Genomic DNA, 18664 nt, shown 5'->3' with positions numbered 1-18664 from the left:
GAGTATCATACTACTTTGTGTAGCTTTTGTGTGTGTGTGTGTGTGTGGGTTTGGGGATGGAACCCAGGGGCATTCGACCTCCGAGCTACACCCCCTGCCCTATTTTTTATTCTTTATTTTGAAACCGGGTCTCACTGAGTTGCAGAGGGCCTCACTAAGTAGCTGAGGCTGCCTGCGAACCACGATCCTCCTGTCTCAGCCTCCCGAATGCTGGGATTACAAGTTTGTGCCACCACGCCCAGCTTTGGGTAGCGTTTTAAAAATATAAATTACTTGATTGTACTTGGATAGAATCTGAGAATGTCTGTTTTTTGAAAGCCTCTCACATAATTTTTCATGAGCAGCCATCTTGGAATAATTGTCTTAGAGGACTTGAATAGTTAGTGAAAATATCTTTCAAAATTTTATCACGGCCGGGCATGGTGGCGCATGCTAGTAATCCCCGTGCTTGGGAGGCAGAGACAGGAGGATCGCGCAGGTTCGAAGCCAGCCGAGCGCGCTGGCTTAGGAGACCCTGTTTCCAAATAAAAATGTAAAAATAGGTCTGGGAGTGTAGCCCGGAAGTAGAAGGGCTTCCAGGAACCTCAGTACCACCAAAAAAAAAAAAAAAAATTTTATCACGTAATTAATTAGCCATCTGGGGGTTATGGGCTTATTGTAAAATTAGGATGAGAAAAGTAGATGAAGTACTTGATATATGTCTATTTTTTTCCACTAACACTGCAGAACTAGATACTTCTTTCACTTATACTCTATATTTTGGTGTATAGTAAAAATTAGACAGTGGAGCCCAAGTTTGTTTAGACATCTAGCAAATTTTAATAAATATCGTTTTCTAAATTGACATATGTTGCTACTTTGATCCAGTTTTTTGTTTATTCTTTGAAAATAAACCTTTTGAAATATAACTATATGAGAAAAAATTAGACAGTGGAACCCAAGTTTGTTTAAACATCTAGGAAATTTTAATAAATATTGTTTTCTAAATTGACATATGTTGCTACTTTGACCCAGTTTTTTGTTTATTCTTTGAAAATAAACCTTTTGAAATATAACTATATGAGAAAAAATTAGACAATGGAACCCAAGTTTGTTTAAACATCTAGCAAATTTTAATAAATACTGTTTTATAAATTGACATATGTTGCTACTTTGGCCCAGTTTTTTGCTTATTCTTTGAAAATAAACCTTTTGAAATATAACTATATGAGAAAAATTGAATTAATTAGATATAGAAATAGAGCTGAAAAGGTGTTTTATTGGAGTTTAATTTTTTTATTGGTGCACTGTAGTTGTACATCTTAATGGCGTACAAGATGATAGAGGTATACATGCATACATTACTCAGTTTTTATCAGATTCCCACCCCATTCCCTACCCACTCCCTCCTTCTCATGTTTGGCTTAGTGAATGATATGCTTGTTAATGTACATAATGTGCATTAGGGAATTTCCCTCTGTTCTCTCTCACCCCCCTCAGTTAGGTTGCCTTATTTGCTCATCTATATTTTCTCCTTCTTCGTCTAAAGTTTCTCCTATGACCCATTTTCTCTCTAGTTTCTGCATATTAGGGAGAACATTGGATTTCTTACTTTTTGTGACTGACTAATCTCACTTTGCATAATGTTCTCCAGTTCCATCCGTTTCCCTGTAACTGATGTAATTTTGTTCTTCTTTATGGCTGAGTAAAAAATCAATTGCGTGCGTGTCCCATCATTTTGTAATCCATTCATCTGTTTTTTAAAATTTTATTTTATTGGAGCCCTATAGTCTCACATCATAATGTGGATCGACAATGGCATACACCATATTGGTGCCCCCCCACTTCCCCTTTTCCCTCCCTCCCAATACTGAGTGTCCAGGTTAATAGTGTTATATTCACATGTATACACATATTTGAATATCTTTTTCATTGATTAATCTCAGCCTTCTTCCTCCTCTACCCCTCCTTTCTGGCTTTGCTGAGGTTTCCCCTCATTATATGGAGTCCCTCTGTTATCCCTAACACTCCCTAACTTGAGTGAAAACATATGTCCCTTCTCCTTCTGTGCTTGGCTAATCTCCCTTAACATAATGATCTCCAGGTCTTTTCATCTTCTTGCGAATGACATGATTTTGTTCTTTATTGCCAAGTAGAGTTCTATTCTGTGTATTTCCCATAATTTTGCAATTCATTCATCTGTTGATGGAGACCTGGGTTGGTTCCATATTTTAGCTATTCTGAATTGTAATGCTATAAACATGGGTATGCACGTGTTACTGTAGTTCTTTGATTTCATACCCTTTGGAAAGATACCCAGGAGTGATATAGCTGGATCATATGGTGGATCTATTCCCAGTTTTCTAAGGAATCTGCACACTGATCTCAATAGCAGCTGAACTAGTTTGCACTCCCACCAACAGTGTAAAAGAGTTCCTCTTTCCCCACATTCTCACCAGCAATTGTTTTTATTTGACTTCTTTATGCTTGCCACTCTGATGATATTTATTCTGCGTATCCATGAACATGGAAGATATTTCCATCTTCTAAGGTCTTCTTTGATTTTTTTCAATGTTTTATAATTTTCTTTTACCTCCTTGGTTAAGTCTGTTTCTAAGTAATTTTTCTTTTTTTTTTTTTGGTGGGATATCCAGAGTGGTCCTAGAATTGTTTCTGCCTAGTAGTTGCATGGGCTTTCTGTGAAGGACTTGGATGAAAACAGGGCTTTGGCATCTGACTTAGCCAGAGTAAAGATAGTTACTTTATGAATAAGTTGTACTTAGATACTAATGAGTAGAATATCAAACAGTCATTTTGGCATTTAAGAATACTGAAGCAACATACAAGTGTTATATGTCCAGGTGAAATCCTCTAAAAGACAATCAAATGGATATTAGAAATAATTAAAACATTTTTTATAGATAAAAAAATTTGGGTATTTGGTCTGAAAGAAAGTTTTTAAGCAAATGTTATCAGCAATTTATCAAGTAAAATGCTGAATACCTGTAATTGGTATTCTGTTCTGCTGCATCACCAGATGCACACAGAATACATCTGTGTGAAATGTTGATACGTTGATATGTCATGGAGAGCCAGAGTTGGTTGGGCTGACTTTACTGGCCAGGTTTCTTCCACTCCACTCCCAACAATCTATTACTCAGTTGAAAATAGTGACCTCAGATAGTGGAAGATATATGAATTGATGTTCTCTTTTCCAAATCCTCTATATTAATGCAATTAATTTAAAATCTCCCCATTCACACTCTACCACTACCTCCAACAAGTAAAACAACAAGAAAAGTACAATTTAATGGCTTGGTCAACATATAGGGATATAGGAGCAGGAAAAAATGTGGTGACATGTATTTGGGTCTCTTATGAAATAACTGATTGAAAGGTATCTTTTTTTTTTTTTTTTTTTTGGTGGTACTGGGGTTCCTGGAAACCTTCTACCTCCAGGCTACACTCCCAGACCTATTTTTATACTTTTAAAATTTGGAAACAGCGGCTGGCTTTGAACCTGCGCGATCCTTCTGTCTCCACCTCCCAAGCATGGGGATTACAAGCATGCGCTACCACGCCCGGCCTCTTTCCATTTTTTAATTAACAAATGAACAGCTCTAGCTGCCACTGTATTCAGAGACATTAGATTTTGGGTGGTATTTCTGCTTATGGAAGAGGAAAAAAAATCAGTTGTCCTTCTTTGGCATTTACCTTATATGATAGGGGCAAATAAATAGCCCTGTAACAGGAAAAGTCTTCTTTTAGTAAGATAAATGAAGTGGATATTACAGATATTTGAATGAGTTGCTTTGTGGAAATACAGCAGTGAGTAGTTCTGTTGAATTAATTGTTGGGTGTTTTTAGGTTTATCTCTTGAAATTCCTCCTTATCTTTGTGTCTCTGAGTTTTGTAAAACTTGCTTGGGAAGTATATAAACATGGGATCTTTGTGATAATCTTGAGATATGTAGTGATATATTGTCAGTGAGTAACACTGATTGTTAATTGGAAAGGATTGAGGGTCTCATAGTCCTTTATTTTTGTGGGTTAAATTTTTTTTTTTTTTTTTTACCATACGACCATATGATTATAGAAACAAAAATAGAGGGCCGTTAAAGAGGGATCTTTTTCTAAAGTTTTTTTTTTTTTTTTTCAGTACTGGGGCATAGAACCCAGGGGCATTATACCTCCAAGCTATACCCCAGCCCTATTTTTTCTTCTTTATTTTGAAACATGGTCTCACTGAGTTGCAAAGGACCTCACTAAATGGCTGAGGCTGTTCATGAACCGCAATCCTCCTGTCTCAGCCTCCCAAATGCTGGGATTACAAGTGTGCGCCACCACATTTCTCTTTTCTTTTCTTTTTTTTTTTTTAGTATTTAAATTGTACTTTAATGATTTTTTTTTTGCCACCACGTTTTTCTAAAGATTTTTGATGCTAACAACATATTTAAGGCAAAGGTTTCTTTTAAAGTGATGAGAGCCAATATGCTGTGAAATATTTAAACAAAAACATTTTATCAGTGAATTTCATCTTTTTTAAAAGGGGCACAATAACTTTGAATTTCCTAATATGATTAGAGAATTTGGTGAGTTAATTTAACATTTGACACTATAACACATAGATAATGTAATTTCCTGTCTTTAGAACTCGGAGCCTGATAAGAATGGCTCTTCAGAATCATCATGGATTAATGAAGAGAGAGAATAACTAGGAATAAAAGAAGAACATTTCCCTTTCTTTTAAGATTCACATTAGTTTGGTAGTTCGGTTTTCATTCTTTTGCGTAGATACCCAGAAGTGATATTGTTGGATCAGATGGTAAGTTCATTTCCATTCTTCTGAGGATCCTGCATACTGTTTTCCAAAGTGGTTGCACCAATTTGCAATCCCAGCAATAATGTATTAGTTCCCACTTCTCCACATACTTGCCAGCATTTGTTCTTGTTTGTGTTTTGAATGATTGCCATTCTAGTTGGAGTTAGATGAAATCTCAGGGTAGTTTTGATTTGCATCTCTGATTGCTAATGACGTTGAGCATTTTTTCATGCATTTATTGGCCATTTGAATTTCTTTCTTCATGAAGTGTCTATTTAGTTCATGTGCCCATTTTTTGATTGGGTTATATGTTTTCTTAGTGCTGAGTTTCTTGAGTTCTTCGTATATTCTAAATACTAGTTCTCTGTTGGAGGAGGAGTAGTAGGTGGCAAAAATCTTCTCCCACTCTGTTGGCTTTCGATTGAGGTTCTTAATAGTTTCCTTTGCTGTAAAGAAGCTCTTCAGTTTCGTGCAATCCCATGTATTGATTCGCCTTTTAGTTTCTTGTGCCTTTGGGGTCTTGTTGAGAAAGTTTTTATCTGTGCCTATGTGTTGCAGTGTTGGACCTATGCCCTCTTCAAAGAGCTGCAAGGTCTCTGGGCTAATTTCAAAGTCTTTGATCCATCTTGAATTGACTCTTGTGTAGGGTGAGAAAGTGGTATTAATTTCTGTTTTTCTGCATATGATTAACCAGTTTTGCCAATAACATTTGTTGAAGAGGCTATCTTTTTTTCCAGTGTATGTTTTGGCTCCTTTGTCAAAAATTAATTGGCCGTAAGTGTGTGGATTTGTTTTTGAGTCTTCTATTCTGCTCCATTGGTTTATGTATCTGTTTTTGTGCCAGTACCATGCTCAGAAGAATGGGAATGAACTTACCATATGATCCAGCAATACCATTTCTGAGTATCTACCCAAAAGAAAGGAAACCAAAGTACTAAACTCTAATGCATGCATGTCTATGTTCATAGCTGCACAATTCACCATTGCCAAACTATGGAACCAGCCAAGATGTCCATCATCGGATGAATGGATTACAGAACTATGGGGTATGTGCGCAATGAAATTTTACTCAGCTATAAAGAAAAACACGCCAGATGTGTTAGCACATGCTTGTAATCCCAGTGCTTGGGAGACTGAGACAGGAGGGTTGCACAGGTTTGAAGCCAGCCTTAGCTACTTAGTGAGGCTCCCAGCAACTTAGTGAGACCTGTTTCCAAATAAAATATAAAAATAGGTCTGGGAGTATAGCCTGGAGGTAGAAAAGCCCCTGGGTCCACCCCTAGTGCCAAAAAAAAAAAAAACCCACCCCAAATTACATCATTTACAGAGAAATGGATGGAACTAGAGAACATTATACTAAGTGAAATTCGTCAGAAAAACTAAGAAATTGGATGCTTTCCCTAATATGCGAAAGCTAGGGAGAAAATGAGTCACAAGAGAAACTCTAGACAAAGAAGGACATACCATAGATGAGCAAATTAGACAACCTAACTGAGGGGATGGGAGGAGGGAAGAGGGAAATTCTGTAATGTTCATGGTATACATTAACAAACATGTCAATGTCAGTTACTAAGCCAAACATAAGAAGGTTGGAGGAGGAGGGAATGGGGCAGGAATTGGTTAAGGGCTAATTGGGTGATGTGTGCATGTATGCCTTCACTATCTTGTACCCCATTAAGACGTATGACTACAGCTGGGCGTGGTGGTGCACACTTGTAATCCCAGCATTTGGGAGGCTGAGACAGGAGGATTGTGCAGGTTCGAAGCCAGCCTCAGCTACTTAGTGAGGCCTTTGCAACTCAGTGAGACCCTGTTTCAAAATAAAGAATAAGGCCAGGCGTGGTGGCGCACGCTTGTAATCCCAGCATTTGGGAGGCTGAGACAGGAGGATTGTGCAGGTTCGAAGCCAGCCTCAGCTACTTAGTGAGGCCTTTGCAACTCAGTGAGACCCTGTTTCAAAATAAAGAATAAGGCCAGGCGTGGTGGCGCACGCTTGTAATCCCAGCATTTGGGAGGCTGAGACTGGAGGATCACGATTTGTGGACAGCCTCAGCTACTTAATGAGGCCCTCTGCAACTCAGTGAGACCCGGTTTCAAAATAAAGAATAAAAAATAGGGCAGGGGGTGTAGCTTGGAGGTCAAATGCCCCTGGGTTCCATCCCCAGATCCCCCCCACACAAAAAGAAAAACCCCAAAATAAAGAATAAAAAATAAGGGCTGTCACTCAGAGTTAGAATGCTCCTTGGGTTCTATCCCCAGTACCCCCCACCCCCCACACAAGATGTATGACTACAGTGTGCCAGTAAAATATTTTAAAAAATAAAAATTCACAACTTATTTTTTGGAAATAAATTAAGACAAAAGCATAACAGCTGTTTGGGATGGTGGTAAACAAGTAATCCCAGTACTTGGGATAATGAGACAGGAGGGTTACAAATTTGAGGATAGCCTCTGCAAATAGTGACTCTCATCAACCTAGTGAGATCCTATTTCAAAATAAAAATAAAATAGGGCTGGGGATGTAGCTCATGTATAATGATCCTGGGTTAAATCCCTAGAGCTCCCCCATACACAGAGTAAGCAAGCAAACAACAACAACAAAAAAAGACAAAAGAGCTACAATTAAACAACTTTAAAAAAATTTCATTATTCTACTGTAATCATATATCATATTGAGGTTTAGAAATATACATGTACATAAGACTTGTGGGTCCTACCCCAATCCCTCCTCCTCCCTATACATAATATTAACATTGATAAAGATAACTTCATATATGAGCAAAGGATTATTTGAACTGTTTCCATCATCAGATCTTCTCACCTTCCCCCTCCCTCCCCAAATGCCCTTCTACTATTCCACTAATATCTGTCCTCATTTATCTGAATCGTTCTTTGTTTCCCACTTTCCAACTTCCACATATAGTGAATACATATGTTCCTTTACTTTCTGTGCTTGGCTGTTCTCACTTAGCACAATATTCTTGAGTTCCCTGCAAATTACATAATTGTGTTTTTTTTTCTTATGGATGAGTAAAATTCCATTTTACTCCTACACACACACACACACACACACACACACACACACACACACACCCCACAATTTTGTAATGCATTCATCTGTTGATGGACACCTAGGGTAGTTCCATAGTTTGACTATTGTGGATTGTGCTTCCATGGACATGGATATGCACACATTCATAGTGTATTCTGAATTGAATTCCTTTTGTGAAGATCACCAGGAGTAGTATGGCTTGATGATATGGTGGCTTCTTTCCCAATCTTTTAAGAAACCTCCACATTGATCTCCAAAATGGCTGTACTAATTTGTAACCCCATCAACAGTGTATAAGGGTTCCTATATTCCCACATTCTCACCAACATTTATTATTGTTTGTATTCTTGATGATTGCCATTCTAACTAGAGTTAGATGAAATCTCAGTGTCATTTTGATTTGCATTTCTCTGATTGCTAATGATGTTGAACATTTTTTGTATATTTATTGGCTCTTTGTATTTATTTTTAAAGAAGTTTTTGGTCAGATTCATTGTCCAATTTTATTAGGTTATTTGTTCTTTTAGTGTTAATTTTTTTACGCTCTTTATGTATTCTAGATATTAGTCCTTTATCAGAGGAGTAGCTGGTGAAGATTTTCTCCCATTCTGCATGCTCTTGGTTTAGGTTCTTAATGGTTTCCTTTGCTGCAAAGAAACTTTTTAATCTCACGTCATCCTATTTATTGATTTTTGTTTTTATTTTCCTGAATGTTGGGGGTCTTATTGAGGAAGTCTTTACCAGTGCCGGTATGCCCTCTTCTAGTAGTTATAAGGTTTCTGGCCTAATTTCTAGATCTTTTCTGTATCTTGAGTTGACTCTTAAATATCATGACATTCGCCGGGCGTGGTGGCGCACGCTTGTAATCCCCGCGCTTGGGAGGCGGAGACAGGAGGATCGCGCAGGTTCGAAGCCAGCCGTGTGCTGGCTTAGGAGACCCTGTTTCCAAAATGAAAATGTAAAAATAGGTCTGGGAGTGTAGCCCCGAGGTAGAAGGGCTTCCAGGAACCCCAGTACCACCAAAAAAAAAAAAAAAAAAAATCATGACATTGGACTTGACAATGATTTCTTTCATATAACACCAAAAGCACAGGTAATCAAAGACAAATAGCTGAGTCACGCTTAGTGAAAATTAAAACCTTTTGTGCATTAAAGGACATGGTCAACAGAGTAGAAAAGTAGCCCATGAAATGGGAAAAGTGTTTGCAAATCCTATGTGATAGGGATTGATATTCAGAATATATAAGGAATCCTTAAAGCCAGGCGTGGTGGTATACATCTGTAATATGCTTGGAAGACTGTGACTGGAGGGTCAGAGGTTTGAGGCCACCCTCTGCAACTTATAAGGCCTTCAGCAACTTAGTGAGATCTTGTTTCAAAATAAAAAGTAAAATAGGACTGGAAAGTAGCTCAGAGGTAGAATGCCCCTGAGTTCAATCTCTAGTATCACCCCCCAAAAAAAGCTTACATACAGCAACAAAAACTCATAAAAAATGAGCAAAGATATTTCATTGGAGAAGGAATACAGATGGCCAAAACATATGCAAAGATGCTCAAGATTACTAATCATCAGGGAAACATAAACAAAACCAGAGTAAGATACCATTTTACGGTCATTAGGATGACTATTAAAAAAAAAAAAAGAAAGAAAGAGCCAGGCGTGGTGGCGCAAGCTTGTAATCCCCGTGCTTGGGAGGCTGAGACAGGAGGATCACACATGTTCGAAGCCCGCCTCAGCTACTTAGTGAGGCTCTCAGCAACCTAGTGAGACCCTGTTTCCAAATAAAATATAAAATAGGTCTGGGAGTATAGCCCGGAGGTAGAAAGCCTCTGGGTTCCACCCCCAGTACCACCAAAAATAAATAAATAAAAAAATAAAAATAAAAATAAAAAAAGAAAGAAAAACCAGAAAATTACAAATTTTGTCAAAAGTATAGAGAAATTGGAACCTTGGTGCTTTACAGGTTGGAATATTAAGTGGTATAGTGGCTATGGAAAATATTATGGGCATTCCTCAAAAAATTAAACATAGAGTTACAATATAATCTAACAGTTCTACTTCTTAGTATATACCCAAAATAACTAAAAGCAGTAACTTGAAGAAATATTTGTACAGTCATGTTTACAGCAGTATTATCCACAATATCTAAAAGAGGTGAAAACATTGCAAGTGTCCATCAGTCGTGAGTGGATATATACAATGTGGTACATACTTGCTATGGAAAATTACTGAGCCTTAAAAAAGGAGAAAATACTGATCATGCCATAACATGGACAAACCTTGAAGACATTGTACCATGTGAAATAAGCTAGCACAAAATGAGAAATATATTATTCCTCATATGCAGTATTTCTAGAATAATTAAATTCACAGAGATAGAAAGAATGGTGGTAGGTAGGGAAGGAAATGAGAAATTCATGTTTAATGAGTATGGAGTTTCAGTTTGGGAAAATGAAGAAGTTCTGAAGATGAATGTTGATAATAGTTGCACAACAGTACAAATTATTTAATGCCATTGAACTGCACACTTAAAAATGGTTAAGATGTTAAATTTTATGTATATTTTGCTGCAATAAATAGAAAAACACAAGAATTATCTTAAATGCTAATTTTTAGCTAGTGTTAGATTAGCATATATCAGTTAGAAAAACTTCTCTTTTTTTCTTCCTAGCAAACTCAAGATGAAACAGCACAAAATCAAGTTCTGCTACAGTAAGTATATCAGTTTTGGGCTTCAAAAATTGTGGTTTATTTAAAAATCTTTTTGCACATCTAAGTCTCCTCTTTCTCAAAAGGTTTAAAATTATTGTGTATTTTTGCTGGGCATGGTGGTACACACGTATAATCCCAGCATTTGTGAGACTGAGACAGGTGGATGGTGGTTCACGGATAGCCTCTCGTGGTTCATGGATAGCCTCAGCTGCTTAGTGAGGTCCTTTGCGACCCAGTGAGACTCTGTTTCAAAATAAGGAATAAAAAATAGGGCTGGGAGTGTAGTTCAGTGGTAGAATATCCTTGGATTCCATCCCCAGTACTGAAAAAAAAAAAGAAGTAAAATTATTGTATATTTTCAAATAATTGCTTCTTAAGTAGTATAAATATATATTACAAATGCTTCAGATAAGTTTAATAAAAATATTTAGTCAGATTAAGTTGATTCTGTTAATATTTCAAAAGTAAGCTTATAGCATAGCATAAAGGAGGAATTTGTAGAGCTTATAGACTTAATGCAACTAGTATACTTTAAGAGACTTTATTGTTTCAGTTCTTTTAAAATAGCAGTTCTCACCGGACATGGTGGCGCACGCTTGTAATTCCCGTGCTTGGGAGACAGAGACAGGAGGATCGCACAGGTTTGAAGCCAGCCTTGTTGGCTTAAGAGACCCTGTTTCCAAATAAAAAAAAAATACATAAAAGTAGGTCTGGGAGTGTAGCCCAGAGGTAGAAGTGTTCCATCCCCAGTACCACCATAAAAAAAAAAAAAAAAAAAAGCAGTTCTCCTTATAGGGTCTATGGACTTTCCTGGGAGTTTCTGAGATTCTTTTAGAGTCTGTGAAGTCAAGACTATCCTCATACTAACACATTATTTGTTTCTCTTATGGTGTTTACAGTTGTAGTTGCATTGCAGAAGCAAGGGTGGGTAAAATGCTGGAGCCGTTATAGGAATCAGGGCATTGGTACCAAACCTTCTAGTAATTATTTTGCTTTTCATGGCCATGTGCTAGCAATTGAAAAAAAGTAACTTTCATAGGAATATGTTTGATGAAGCAAAAAAGTTGTTTTATTAAATGTCTACCTTTTTTTTTTTTTTTTTTTTGGTGGTACTGGGGTTCCTGGAAGCCCTTCTACCTCCGGGCTACACTCCCAGACCTATTTTATATTTTTGAAACAGGGTCTCTTACGCCAGCGCGGCTGGCCTCGAACCTGTGCGATCCTCCTGTCTCCGCCTCCCAAGCGCGGGGATTACAAGCGTGCGCCACCACGCCCGGCAAATGTCTACTTTTGATCATATATATTTTAATATTCTGTGTGATATAATGAGAAGTATGCTTAAAGCACTTTTTTGCATACTTAAGGGTGAAGCAGTACTAAAGCACTTAAGTGCACTTGAGTTGTAAATATTTTAAGTAAATGTGTTCTACCTTTTCTTATCTTGAAATTTTAATTGACAAACTGGTTATTCACACTTGATTATCTGACAAACATTTTTTTTAAATGAATGCAGTAAGCCGATCACTTCAAGAAAAACCATTGTTACTAGTGAAAAAATTGATGTTTTCGAGTTAGAAATTTGGAAAACTTGTGTCCTCCATCTTAACCTATTTGATGGCTTTCCAACAACTAAAATTATCTAATGAAATCACTGATAAAATTTATAAAGGTGATATTTTGACATTTTGTTTATTTTTATTTGGTGGTACTGGGAGTGGAACCCAGAGGCTTTCTACCTCCGGGCTATACTCCCAGACCTATTTTTATATTTTATTTGGAAACAGGGTCTCACTAAGTTGCTGAGAGCCTCACTAAGTAGCTGAGGCTGGCTTCAAACCTGTGTGATCCTCCTGTCTCAGCCTCCCAAGCGCGGGGATTGCAAGGGTGTGACACCACGCCTGGCATATTTTGACATTTTATAATGAGATGTGTCAACATTAGGATGATCCACAAAACCCAATAAATCAGTCTTTTCTAAAAGACCAATGAACAATGTTACAAAACGACCCACATGCAAAAGATCTCAAAGTGCAAGGTAGACAATTGGTTTTATTGTAACAGCACAAAAATTATTAATTTTATTTCAATTTCTGCATTTAAGTAACTTTTCTATTTGTTTTGCTGTGTTGGGGATCAAACCCAGGGCCTCTGCACATACTTAAGCAAGTGTTGTACCCCTGGGTTACATCCCTGGCCCTCAAGTCAATTTGAAGAATCCTTTCACTTGTAGAACTTTGGTGTAATAGCAATAAAGAGTATAATTATCCAGAAAGACTACACAAAACTCTCCTTTTCCTGACTGTATATTTGTGTGAGGCCAAATTTTTATTATATACATCAAACAGTAATATATGGCAACAGATTAGTAACAACCATAAAATGGTAGTTTTATGTTAAGCCTTACAAGGAAGAGATTTTTAAACAATGTGAAACATTGTAATAGTTTTCTCACTCTTTTTTTTTTTTTTTTTTTTTTTTTTGAGATGGTGTCTTGATATATGGCCCAGGCTGGCCTCAAACTTCTGATCTTCCTGCCTCAACTGCTTGAGTGGCTGGGGTTACAGGTGCATGCCACTGCTTCCAGTTTCAATATATTTTTTTTTCATTTTGGAAAGTATAATAATTTTTCACAAAATATGTTAATATGTTACTGGATTATTACTTTCATTTTAAAATTAAGAAATATTTGCCGGGCGTGATGGCGCACGCTTGTAATCCCCGTGCTTGGGAGGCAGAGACAGAAGGATCGCGCAGATTCGAAGCCAGCCGCGTGCGCTGGCTTGGGAGACCCTGTTTCCAAATAAAAAATATAAAAATAGGTCTGGGAGTGTAGCCCAGAGGTAGAAGGGCTTCCAGGAACCCCAGTACCACACACACACACACACACACACACACACACACACACACACACACAAAATAATAATAATAAATAAAATTAAGAAATATTTAAACTATTTATGTTTAACTTTTATATTGAAATATAAATATGAGTTACATAAATACAAGCTCTTTGGGATCCTCAATTTTTTTTATTTTTTTATTTTTTTGCAGTACTGGAGATGGAACCCAGGGGCATTCTACCTCTGAGCTACACTCCTAGCCCTATTTTTTTTTCTTATTCTTTATTTGGAAACAGAGTCTTACTAAGTTGCTGAGAGCCTCACTAAGCAGCTGAGGCAGGCTTAGAACCTGTGTGATCCTCCGGTCTCATCCTCACAAATGCTAGGATTACTAGCATGTGCCACCACACCTGGCTAAGGATCCTCAATAATTTTAAAGTATAAAGGAGTCTGACGACCAAAAAATTTGAGAACTGTTAATGTAAAATAATCCGTTTACCTAATACATTAGCAATATAAATTTATTTACAAAAATAAAAAATAAGGAAAATTAGCATAGCATATACTATCACTCCCCAGAGAACTCTTGTTAATATTTTGAAATATTTTAGGATATATATGTGTGTGTGTGTGTGTGTGTGTGTGTGTGTGTGTGTGTCTATACAGACATATATAGACACATATAACTATCATTATTACATTTTATTTTAGGATATATAATATATAAAGATATAGCTGGGCGTGGTAGTGCATGCTTGTAATCCCAGCACTTGGGAGGCTGAGACAGGAGGATCACACAGGTTCAAAGCCCGCCTCAGCTACTTAGTGAGGCTCTCAGCAACTTAGTGAGACTCTGTTTCCAAATAAAGTATAAAATAGGTCTGGGAGTATAGCCTGGAGGTAGAAAAACCCCTGGGTTCCACCCCCAGTACCACAAAAAATAAAACCTCTGCCTTTTTTTCTTAAAAAAAATATGAAGATATATTTATATGTAACATACTTGGTTTTGTTCATATTTTCCAAAGAATTTTTGTCATTCTACAAATAGTTTTGCATCTTATTTTAAAATTTTAATAATAGTTCCTTAGTTATTTTCTCATGTCTTTCTTTTTGTTTATTTATTTATTTATTGGTGGTACTGGGGTTTCTGGAAACCATTCTACCTCCGGGTTACACTCCCAGACCCATTTTTATATCTTTTATTTGGAAACAGGGTCTCTTAAGCCAGTGCGGCTGGCTTCGAACCTGCGCGATCCTCCTGTCTCCGCCTCCCAAGCACGGGGATTACAAGCGTGTGCCACCACGCCCGGCTCATGTCTTTGTTTTTAAACACATGAATTTTCATAACGTTATAATATTTCATTGTATGACTGATTGCTATAACTTAATCATTCATATATGTATAAATGGACATATAGATTGTTTGAAATCTTGCCTAATATAAATAACTTAAAATAGTTTAGATAGTGCTTTGCTGTATTTTCAGATTTATGTCTTAAATTCTCTTTTGCAATTAAGGAAAATACTCTATTGTTCACTTAAACTATGATCTTATTTTGTTTTCAGCCAGCTTCTTATTCTCCAAAAATCTTATTTTAGGACAAAAATCAGCATTATATTTTATTCTGTTGCTTGATGAAAATGGTCATTTTATATGAGTAATTTTATTCCCATTTTCAAGATGACTTTTATTGAATACTTTTGTTTTTAGACATGATAGGCTGCTCAATTTATTCTTTTCTAAAGATTGAAGTAGCTATATCTGGTACATAAAACTGCTCTTAAAACATCTGAAAAGCCTGCCGAGGGGTTAGGCCGGTGCTGGGACCAATGGCCGGCATCGGAGCCTTCCGTGAGGCAAGGCCACTACTGAGGCCTCCGAGGCCAGGATTGGAACCTGCCGAGGGGTTAGACCAGTGTTGGGGCCAGCGAGGCTGGCATCGGAGCCTGCTGTGAGGCAAGGCCAGTGCTGGGGCCTCCGAGGCCAGGATCAGAGCCTGCCGAGGGGTTAGGCCAGTGCCAGGGCCAGCATGGCCAGGATCAGAGCTCACCGTGAGGCAAGGCCAGTGCTAGGGCCTCCGAGGCCGGGATCGGAGCCTGCCGAGGGGTTAGGCCGGTGCCGGGGCCAGCGGCTGGCATTGGAGCCTTCCATGAGGCAAGGCCGCTACTGAGGCCTCCGAAGCCGGGATCGGAGCCTGCCGAGGGGTTAGGCTGGTGCTGGGGCCAGTGAGGCTGGCATCGGAGCCTGCCGTGAAGCAAGGCCGGTGCTGAGGCCTCCGAGGCCAGGATAAAAGCCTGCCAAGGGTTTAGGCCGGTGTTGGGGCCAATGGCCGGTATCGAAGCCTGCCATGAGGCAAGACCGCTACTGGGGCCTCCGAGGCTGGGATTGGAGCCTGCCAAGGGGTTAGGCCGATGCCGGGGCCAGCGGCCAGCATCGGAGACTGCTGTGAGGCAAGGCCGGTGCTGGGGCCTCCGAGGCCGGATAAGAGCCTGCCGAGGGGTTAGGCCGGTGCTGGGGCCAATGGCTGACATCGAGCTGCTGTGAGGCAAGGCCGGTGCTGGGGCCTCCAAGGCCAGGATCGGAGCCTGCTGAGGGGTTTGGCCGGTGCTGGGACCAGCAGCCGGCATCGGAGCCTTCCATGAGGCAAGGCCGCTACTGAGGCCTCTGAGGCCGGATCGGAGCCTACCGAGGGGTTAGACCAGTGCTGGGGCCAGCAAGGCTGTCATCGGAGCCTGCCGTGAGGCAAGGCCGGTGTTGGGGCCAGCGAGGCCAGGATCGGACCTTCCGTGAGGCTAGGCTGGTGCTGGGGCCTCCGAGGCCGGGATCGGAGCCTGCCAAGGGGTTAGGCCGGTGCCAAGGCCAATAGCCAGCATCGGAGCCTGCCGTGAGTCAAGGCCGCTACTGGGGCCTCTGAGTTTGGGATCGGAGCCAGCTGAGGGGTTAGGCTGGTGTCAGGGCCAGCAAGACCAGAATCAGGGCCTCCCATGAGGAAAGGCCGCTGCTTGAGCCAGCGAGGTCTGGATCAGTCCACCGGGTAGCCAGGCCACTACTGGGGCTGTCAAGAGTGGGATCGGTACTTGCAACGTGGCATGCACAGAGAAATATCGCAGAAAATAAAAATCAGATGCTTCCCCTAATCAGCAAAAACTAGGAGGAAAGGGGCAACAGGAAGAGGTTGAGTCATAGAAAGGGCCTTATAGTGAAGCAACTAAGGTGACCAATCAGAGGGTATGGAATAGGGGAGGATGGAGCCTCTTTAAAATGCAGGAGGTACCTAAACAAATGTATCAAAGTTAATCACCAAACAAGCATGGGATGGAGGGAGGGGGAGGGAATGGGATGGGGGCTGGATGAGGGCTAATTGGATGATGTGTGCTTTTATATCCTCTCAAGTCTTGTATTCTAATGTGATGTATGATTACAATGCACCAATTAAAATATAAAAAATTTTAAAAAATAAAAATTTAAAAAAACCAATAAAATAAAAAGAATTCTCAGACATTTATGGGCCTGTGTATGTATTCCACAGAATAATAAAAATAAATACTCTCTTTAAAAAAAAAAGACATCTGAAAAGAGGCCTTTTTTTTTAAAGGTAGGAACCTTGATTGCGTTTATTCAGTAATTAGACTTAGAAAAAATAGCTGATTGCCTTTCTTCAATCAGTTTTTAATTATTCAAGGCAGAGGAACAAAATTGCAGATTAGACATGACCCTTTATTTTGCTTTCAACCTTTTTTCAATATTTTCCTACTTTTCTATTGCCTGAATGATAAATAATGTCTGAGAAATTTCTCTTTAATGACTTTCATTTATATCTAAAACTATAATGACAGATCATCAGTGTGTTCAAGGATATAGATAGGTAAGCTACATAATTTAGAGCCATTTTCTCCATGATCCCACTCCTCCTGTTTGGCAGACCTAAATACAGTTTAGCGTGTTTTATAGTTTAGATATGAAGTGTTCCCCAAAGGCTCATATATTGAAGGCTTGGTTTGTAATGCAGCGTGTTCAGAGGTAGAGCTTTTGAGAAGTGATTGGATCAAGAGGGCTCTCATCTCATTAATGGATTAATCAATTGGTGGATTCATAATTTGAATGAACTATTGTGAGGTAGCAGGAACAATAGGAAGTATGACCTAGTTGAGAGGATTGGGTCTGTGGGGCCTATTTCTTATCCCTGGCCCCTTCCTCTCTGCTTCCTGGCTACTATATAATGAGCAGTTTTTCTCTGCCATGCTCACCTTTCTTCAGGCCCAAAGCAATGGAACAGTTTGACTGTGGACTAAAACTTTTGAAACTATGAGCCAAAGTAAATCTTTCTTCCCCCACTTTTTTTTTTGGGGGGGGGGGTTGGATTCAGGGACATTCTACTAACCCAACCTTTTTAAAATTTTTATTTTTAAACATAGTCTTTCTAAGTTACAGAGGCTGATCTTAAACTGGTGAACCTCCCAAGTACTGGGATTGCAGGCATGGGCCACCATACCCAGCAAATCTTTCCTCCTTTAAGTTGTTTTTTTTGAGATATTTTGTTACAGTACTAAAAAGCTGACTAGCACAGCTTGTTCACCCTCCTGAATTCAGCGGGCTTACAGCTCACTCTTTCATTTTGGAGTTACTTGAAATGTAAATTTTTAAATTTTAACTTTTTATCTTTTTTTGGTGGCGGCATACATGCACACATCACCCAATTAACCCCTACCTAATTCCTGCCCCATTCCCTCCCCCTCCCTCCATCTCATGTTTGGCTTAGTGATTGACATTGATATGTATGTTAATGTACTAAATGTGCATTAGAGAATTTCCCTCTTCCCCCTCCCATTCTCTCAGGTAGGTCGCTTTATTTGCTCATCTACAGTCAATATTAACAAAGTGATAACACTTGTAAAAATAATTGGAATGATGCAGCAAAACACTAATATTTGGAAAGCTTTAAGAAAGTTTAAATTTATTTTAGAAATAATGTTTTTTTCTATTTAAAATCTTATTCTTATTGATTAATGATTTGATTTTTAGGACTAGAAAACATTTTCCAGTGTTCACTGAGTCATTTCCTCAGGCTGGACTTTCATTGAACCATCAAAACATTGAAGGTATGTTTTCATATATAAAGGTTATTTTTACCTAAATATAGAAGGCATAGTTAGATATGGACTTATTTATTTTTGTGGTACTGGATATGGAGCCCAAGGGCATTCTACCTCCGAGCTATACCCCCAGCCCTATTTATTTTATTTATTTTATTTATTTTA

At 38.8% G+C, this 18664-nt stretch overlaps 1 protein-coding gene across 1 annotated transcript in view; it reads left to right on the top strand.

The window, feature by feature from the left end:
• The window catches only part of ANKRD31 (ankyrin repeat domain 31), a gene marked incomplete at both ends in the record, with an annotated part of 108541 nt that overhangs the window by 17821 nt on the left and 72056 nt on the right, over positions 1-18664 (top strand). The window contains 2 exons of the mRNA XM_080705076.1: positions 10525-10565; positions 18429-18505. Coding sequence (XP_080561202.1) covers positions 10525-10565; positions 18429-18505 — 118 coding nt within the window. The remainder of the gene's footprint in view (positions 1-10524; positions 10566-18428; positions 18506-18664) is intronic.

The sequence above is a fragment of the Muscardinus avellanarius genome, assembly GCF_963383645.1.
Source record: "Muscardinus avellanarius genome assembly, chromosome: 1".
Classification (NCBI taxonomy): Eukaryota; Metazoa; Chordata; class Mammalia; order Rodentia; family Gliridae; genus Muscardinus; species Muscardinus avellanarius.
The sequence above is the reverse complement of the archived record's forward strand: the minus strand, read 5'-3'. Positions and strand labels throughout refer to the sequence as shown.